Source organism: Solanum tuberosum, unplaced genomic scaffold (assembly GCF_000226075.1).
Source record: "Solanum tuberosum cultivar DM 1-3 516 R44 unplaced genomic scaffold, SolTub_3.0 scf00075, whole genome shotgun sequence".
NCBI lineage: Eukaryota > Viridiplantae > Streptophyta > Magnoliopsida > Solanales > Solanaceae > Solanum > Solanum tuberosum.
In genome coordinates, this window is record NW_006239001.1 from 99,377 (window position 1) to 107,659 (window position 8,283).

Here is an 8,283-nt window from a genome sequence, read left to right on the forward strand (position 1 = left end):
GTTCATATCCGGAGTGCAATTAGTGGCTGAGGGCTATGAAATTTACAAGTAGCGACAGGTTTTGTCATTAGAATCTATGTAAAGTACCATACGTGTGGTTCAGAGCATCTTACAAGCCATAATCCCCATGCCACGGCAAAAGTCATAGGTAAGTACTTTGAAAATAGGTTTCCCAATGGTAAAGGCCCATCCACAAAAGACATGTCAAATCAACTGCACATAGAATTGGGTTGTAAGGTAAGCTATTGGAAGATTTATAAGGGCATGGAGCATGCTAAGTCTAATGTTAGGGGAACACATGAGCACAGATATGCAGTGCTTAATGTGTACCGTTATATGCTTGAAGTTGCAAATCCAGGAAGCAAGATGGCATTGTCCCTGGATGAAAATGGGAGGTTCAAGTACTTTTTTATATCATATGCCGCTTGGATAACTGGTTTTCAAGAAATGAGAAAAGTAATAGCCGTTGATGGGACATTCCTAAGGAGCAAGTATGAAGGAGTTTTGCTATCGGCGGTGGCACAAGATGCTGAGAATCATATATTTCCAGTTGCTTTCTGTGTTGTGGACAAGGAATGGGATGCCTCATACGAATATTTTTTTCAAAATATGAGAAGCTTTGTAGATGATACTGATGAGTTGTGCATTATTTCTGATAGGCATCCAAGTATTCGAAAGATGGTTTAGACTATCTACCCTGCATCTCATTATGGTTGTTGCATGAGACACCTTGGGGAATATATTCGAAATAACTTTCACAATTCAAAGGTAGTGACCCATTTTTATAAAGCAGCAAAGGCGTACGATATATGTGAGTTCAATGACCAGTTCAATCAAATAAGAGATTTGGTACCAAAGGCGGCTGAAACTCTTGAACGTATTGGATTCCACACATGGAGCAGGGCATTCTACCTAGGAAATAGGTACATTATTGTCTGTACCATCTCGTTTGATTTTATTGTAATTTTATGTGCTTTGATTGATTTTTATTTTTTGTTGTGTAGATATAACATTATGACGTCAAACAGCACAGAGTCGGTGAATTCTATGTTTGATATTAAAAGAGAATTTCCCATTGTCGCTCTATTTGAAGAAATAAACAGGAGATTTGCACTTTTATTTCACCAGAGGCGCATGGAGCTGGTGAACTTTGCAAATAGATTTGTTCCTTCAATTGAAAAAGACATATCAAAGTATGTCAACTCGGGCAACAAGTTGTTGGCTCATCAAATCGCTAACTACAAGTTCAGTGTCACTGGTCATGGTGATGTTGCTACGGTGGATCTACAAAGAAGAACTTGTACTTGTAGAATTTTTTACTTGGACAAAATACCTTGTCCACATGGCATGGCAGCGCTTCGAGCCCAATATGGTGCCGATTTTTGGAAATTAGATTTATGAGTACTCCTCTCCATATTATTCAGTGGAAATATACATAATGGCATATTGTGAGGATATTCACCCGGTGCCACCTGAAGATTCTTGGATTGTCCCTTTGGATGTCATAGAGAGAGAAATACCTCCTCCATATGTTGATCAAAGAAAACCTGGAAGAAGGAGATATAAGAGACGATGTGGAGTTCGTGAATCATTTCCAACAAGAAAATAAGTGTTTCGTATGTAGGGACTTTGGCCACAAAAGAACTACATGGCCAAATCGAAATGCTCCATAAGTGTTGTTGAATTTTAATGAATGTTCTTTTTATTGAGGATGATGTTCCCTATCTTCTTATCTTAATTTGAATTCAACTTTATGTTATGTTATTTATATAAAATGTGTGATTTTATTAATTATGTGTTGCTACTTACAACAGAATATTGCATATGTTCCAACATATGTCAATTATGTGTTAGATTTTACAACAGAATATTGCATATGTTTCAACATATGTCAATTATGTGTTATATCTTACCACATAATATTGCATATGCTCCAACATATGTCAATTATGTGTTACAAGTACCACCGAAAACGCATATGTTCCAATATACTTCTAATAAATAATTACGTGTAAGGTGTGTGAACCATCAATCAATAATTACTGTCATTGGAACAACTTTCAAGAAAAAAATTAATTACAACTCTTCATATTTGACCCTTTTTTCCAAAAAAAAAATAAGTACTTTCATTTGAAAAGTCAAAAGTTGTGTCTCTTCTCTTCTGTTGCCTTCAAAAGTTGCAACTTTTCACACATTTCATTTTCCTAGCATTATATAAGAAATCTTGAAAGAATAATAAATCTTCAAAAATGACTGTGAGTAAAAAAAACTACACTGAATCCCTTCCGAGGGAACTACTAATTGAGATCATTGAAAGGATTGCTTCCTACTCCCTCAAAGATTTAATGAGGGTTAAATTAAGATATGTATTAAACATTTTTCGCTCTTTAATTTGATTTCCTAACCATTTGATTTGATTTCTCAGTTCCAGGGTCCTCAATCAAGTCGCTAATGAACTTTCTGTATATCTAAAGGTAACATTAGTCAGCATTCCTTATCGTAGATGGTCGATAGTTCAAGAAGCGATTTCTTTCCTGGAAATGTGCAAAGCATCGTTGAATTTAGAATCCTTATACAGAAAAGGCGTGGTAATTTTTAATGTTTTTCATATGTATTCACATTTTTATCAATGTATTTTACCTTTTAAATGTGTTATTTCTTCTGTAGTTTGATTTTTTCAACCTTAACGATCCAACTGCATTGGGAATGATTAGTCAAGCAGCAGACGGTGGCCACATTGGTGCATCCTATGTGCTTGCCATAATTTCAATCTTCAATGGCGATGAATCCATGAGAAAAGGTTTAATGTTCATTGCCAACATGAAAAAACGGAGCCACTAAAAGTCAGAAGATGTCAACATAATTTGCGAAATATTTTAGGTGGAATGTGGGTGCCAGAACCTTATTTGTTGGGAGGAAGACCCATTTGTTGCACTGTTCATCAATTTGAGCAAATCAGACGCAGGAATTTGGCCCATGGGAAACGACAATGAAGATGATATTCGTTGTGATTTATGTAGTTGTGATTTAGAACTAGATTATGTAATTAAATTTCTGTCTTATACCACTGTGTGGTATTAATTAATTTGCCATCTGTGGCAACATATGTACATAACTTGCAAACCAAATTCATGGTGAAAAAGGTTGCCTTTTTGTGTTTTGTACTTATTTTTGAATTTGTTCTTTATAAAATGTTTAATCCAAAAATATTTGTTTTTTTCATAGTGTTCTCATTTTGACCATCCTTGAAATGTCATATGTGGCAACATATGTACGTTCTGTGGTATAAAATATTGTATTTAACAGTTTAAACTTCAACAAATATGTCATATGTGGCAACATGTGTATATCTTAAAATGTATTTTTTTGGGCTAATTCAATTGATTTACGGTCTAATATAACAACATCCTTCATTAATTACAACTTTTCATATTTTACCTTTTTTTCAAAAAAATTAAGTACTTGCATTTGAAAAGTCAGAAGTGCCTCTTCGTCTTCAGAAGTTACGACTTTTCACATTCATTACATTGGGATTATATTATATAATAAGAACATAACAATAGAAGGTCCTTTCATTTAATTTTCTCCAAGATGGAAAGGAAGAATAAGAAATCTTCAAAAATGACTATGAGTAAGCAAAACTACATTGAATCCCTTCTGAGGGAACTACTAATTGATATCGTTGAAAGGATTGCTTCCTACTCCCTCAAAAATTTAATGAGGGTTAAATTAAGGTAAGTATGTATTAAACAATTTTCGCTCTTTAATTTGATTTGCTAACCATTTGATTTGATTTCTCAGTTCCAGTGTCCTCAATCAAGTCGCTAATGAACCTTCTGTCTATCAGAAGGTAATATTGCTCAGCATTCCTGTATTTATATGGTCGTGTTCAGTTGTTCGAAGATGCACTTCTTTCCTTGAAATGTGTAGACCATTGGGGAATTTAGAAGCCTTATACAGAAAAGGCGTGGTAATTTTTAATGTTTTTCAAATGTATTCACGTTTTTATCAATGTATTTTGCATTTTAAATGTGTTATTTTTTCTTTAGTATGAATTTTTCAAACGTAGCGATTCAAATGGATTGGGAATTCTTAGTCAAGCAGCAGACGGTGGCCACATTGGTGCATCCTATGTGCTTGCCATAATTTCAATCTTCAATGGCGATGAATCCATGAGAGAAGGCTAAATGTTCATTGCCAACATGACTCCACTAAAACTTAGAAGATGCGATATACTTTATATCGATGGGTGCCATAACCTCATTTGTTGGGAAAATGACCAATTTGTTGCATTGTTCAAAGCCTCCACTTTCGTTGTGAATTATGCAGGTCTGATTTAGAAATAGATGAAGTAGTTAAATTTCTGTATTAATTAAATTTTCATGTGTGGCAACATATGCACGTTTTGTTTTTAAATTTGTTCTTTATAAAATGTTTAATCCAAAAAAATTTGACATTTTTCCATTCCTAAATGGCTCAATTTATCGATTAACCGATCCTTGAAGTATCATATATGGCAACATATTCACATTTTGTTTGATAAATCGCAACAGACATGTAATATGTGGCAACGTGTGTATATCAGAAAAGGGTCTTTTTGGGGTTAATTCAATTAAATTGTCACCTAATTCAATATGTAACACTAATATATAGTCCTACAACATGTCTAAGTACAGAATTATGGTCTAATACAACAACATTCATTCAATTCTATCAATTATTTTTACAAAGCCTATCATCTCACTAGTTCATCATACAATGACCCAGTAACTCCATATGAAACACCCTTGTAAATCGTTGTTCCAAGTGTTATAACATATTTTTATTGCTTAATTATTGTTCAAAGTACTAAAATTTGGTCCAATTTGACATTTTCCCATTCCCAAATCGCTAAATTTATCGATTAACCAATCCTTGAAGTATCATCTGTGGCAACATATGCACGTTCTGTTTGATAAATCGCAACAGACATGTAATATGTGGCAACGTGTGTATATCAGTAAAAGGGTCTTTTTGGGGTTAATTCAATTAAATTGTCACCTAATTCAATATGTAACACTAAATATATAGTCCTACAACATGTCTAAGTACAGAATTATGGTCTAATACAACAACCTTCATTCAATTCTATCAATTATTTTTACAAAGCCTATCATCTCACTAGTTCATCATACAGTGACCCAGTAACTGCATATGATAGTTCTATAACACCCTTGTAAATCGTTGTTCCAAGTGTTATAACATATTTTTATTGCTTAATTATTGTTGAAAGTACTAAAATTTTGTCCAATTTAACATTTTCCCATTCCTAAATCGCTCAATTTATCGATTAACCAATCCTTGAAGTGTCATCTGTGGCAACATATGCACGTTCTGTTTGATAAATCGCAACAGACATGTAATATGTGGAAACATGTGTATATCGTAAAAGGGTCTTTTTTGGGGTTAATTCAATTAAATTGTCACTTAATTCAACATGTAACACTAATATATAGTCCTACAACTTGTCTAAGTACAGAATTATGGTCTAATACAACAACCTTCATTCAATTCTATCAATTATTTTTACATAGACTATCATTTCACTAGTTCATCATACAATGACCAAGTAACTCCACATGATAGTTCTATAACACCCTAGTAAATCATTGTTCCAAGTGTTATAACATATTTTTATTGCTTAATTATGGTTCAACGTACTAAAATTTGGTCCAATTTGACATTTTTTCATTCCTTTATCGCTCAATTTATCGATTAATCAATCATTGAAGTGTCATATGTGGCAACAGATGCATGTTCTGTTTGATAAATCGCAACAGACATGTAATATGTGGAAACATGTGTATATCGTAAAAGGGTCTTTTTTGGGGTTAATTCAATTAAATTGTCACTTAATTCAACATGTAACACTAATATATAGTCCTACAAACTTGTCTAAGTACAGGAATTATGGTCTAATACAACAACCTTCATTCAATTCTATCAATTATTTCTACAAAGACTATCATCTCACTAGTTCATCATACAATGACCAAGTAACTCCATATGATAGTTATATAAATCCCTTGTAAATCGTTGTTCCAAGTGTTATAGCATATTTTTATTGCTTAATTATGGTTCAAATTACTAAATTTTGGTCCAATTTGACAGTTTCTCATTCCTTAATCGCTCAATTTATCGATTAACCGATCCTTGAAGTGTAATCTGTGGCAACATATGCACGTTCTGTTTGATAAATCTCAACAGACATGTCATATGTGGCAACATATGTATATCATAAAATGGTCTTTTGGGGTTAATTCAACACGTAATGTAACAGATCATTCTAGAATACTCCACTCACTCTCACTCATTATAAAAGGGTTAATTAGGGTTCCCTTAATTCACAAAATAAGCTCTCATTTTATATTTTCTTTCCTTTATTCTTTCTCCTCTCCTCCTCTCATCACACTCAAATTTCCCTGAGAAGATGTTACCACCTTGGTCAAATTTAAGTCTCTGCATGCTCTTGTTGTGGGTCACATGTTGGGACAAGCCATGGATGCACAACCTAAAATTATAAACATGAGTCATCTGTAGGAATATTTGGGTCACATGTTGCCACATATGTGTCATATGTTGCTACAGATGGGTGATATGTTGACACATATGGGCATCTGTAGCAACATTTGTGTCACATGTTGCAACAGAGGGATCATCTGTAGCAACATATGTGTCATCTGTAGCAACATTTGTATCATATGTTGCGATTGATGGATCATATGTGCTACATATGAGTCATATGTAGCAACATTTGGGTCACATGTTGCTACATATATGGGTGTAATATAATAATAACTTACTGCATCATGAGGAGGGTTATAAAGATTTGGATTATTTTTGGCAATTTTTGTTTAGATCTTAACCATCTTAATATCCTTGGAGATGAGATCTCTTCTTCTACATTTACTTGATGGGTCAAATGAGGAATGGATTCAATTGCCCAAGCCTATAAAAAAGGAAAACATGTCACAAATCAAATGTTGAATTATTTAATATACTATAAAAAGATTAAGAACATTTATGTTTACCATGAAAGGCCATGGAAAGCCAAATAAATTATTGGTCTTTGGTCCTAAAGGTTTCAACAAGTATTTGACAGTCAATTCAATGCTCTCATAACCCCAAGGATAGTTGTTGAAAGCCTCAATATCCTGAGATAAATTCACCCATTTAAGGGATATGTTGTTGTTGAGATCTCTGGCCAAAAGTACATTATGTACAAACCAAAGTAAGCACAATGACTCCGTGTGCTTCCTTGGTGTATCCTCGACATTCAACAAATATATTAAATCAGGATTTTTGAAGTTAGTGCCAACAAGGGACATCAAGTTCTGCTCCTCAGTTGACTGTCTTGTTTCTTCTTTTCCTCTTTTCTTTCGTCTCCGTGGTTCTTTTTTTACTATGAATTCAGGGACTGGCTCAGAAGGAGGATGACATTTTAACCCTGAAACTATGACAAACTCTCTTCTGCCAAAAAAGAGTGGCATGCCACAATAATTAATCAAAACCGCATCATTCTTTTCAGGATTTTGAAAAATGAACCTTCTTTTCAGAAGTTCATAGACCATGGTCATTTGAAAACGTGCATTATTATTCTCTGGCAAATCAAGAAAATGACCAAAACAACTATTCCAAAAAAAATCTTCCAAACCATTCTGCTTGAGGGTGATCCTGAAGGTGTCGAAAGGTTTTCCCATTGCTGACCTCATAATGCTATCATCAGTAGCATTAGGCTGATTTGCACAGGAAAAGTGTGTGCATTGATAGTTTTGATCCCATCATACTCAACTTCTATTTTTTTCTTGTTCTTCTTCCTCAACTTCTTTTTGTTTTCCTTTGTCTTCATCAATTTCATTTATTTGTTCTTCTTCCTCCTAAACTACTTCTTTATTTTTTCCTTCTTCTTCCTCAACTTCTTTTTGTTTTCCTTTAACTTCCTCAACTTCTTTTTATTTCCCTCTTCTTCCTCAACTTCTTCTGATCTTTCTCCATCATCATCTACTTCATTTTTTTCTTTTTCTATTTCTTCATATATTTGATCCATCATCATCTACTTCATTTTTTTCTTTTTCTCTTTCTTCATATTCTTTTTGAGAAAATTCTGCTTCTACTTGAGAAGAAGAAACTGCTTCAGATGCTAGTTCTTCTAAAAGAGTGGTAGTCGAATTTTCATTCTTCTTCCTACAAGTTCTAGTCCTAGGCCTCTTCTGGATCTTTGTATCAGTTGTTTCTTTTGTTAAT

General features: G+C 33.7%; 1 protein-coding gene across 1 annotated transcript; it reads left to right on the forward strand.

Annotated features, from left to right (window-relative positions):
* Positions 1-264: 264 nt before the first annotated feature.
* On the forward strand, positions 265-4,187 carry LOC107060351 (uncharacterized). The gene is made up of 7 exons (XM_015308190.1): positions 265-667; positions 794-923; positions 1,005-1,300; positions 1,425-1,579; positions 2,668-2,807; positions 3,802-3,871; positions 4,050-4,187. The coding sequence occupies exons 1-7, from the start codon at positions 265-267 to the stop codon at positions 4,185-4,187; spliced, it is 1,332 nt and encodes a 443-aa protein (XP_015163676.1).
* The last annotated feature ends 4,096 nt before the right edge of the window (positions 4,188-8,283 follow it).

What these genes read in the sequence shown, in the direction of transcription:
- LOC107060351 (XM_015308190.1), top strand. Translation starts at nt 265, where the DNA reads ATGGAGCATGCTAAGTCTAATGTTAGGGGAACACATGAGCACAGATAT. An exon ending in GATATAAGAGACGATGTGGA is followed by an intron (nt 1,580 to 2,667) that starts GTTCGTGAATCA and finishes TTTCTTCTGTAG; the next exon opens with TTTGATTTTTTCAACCTTAA. An exon ending in TAATATTGCTCAGCATTCCT is followed by an intron (nt 3,872 to 4,049) that starts GTATTTATATGG and finishes TTTTTTCTTTAG; the next exon opens with TATGAATTTTTCAAACGTAG.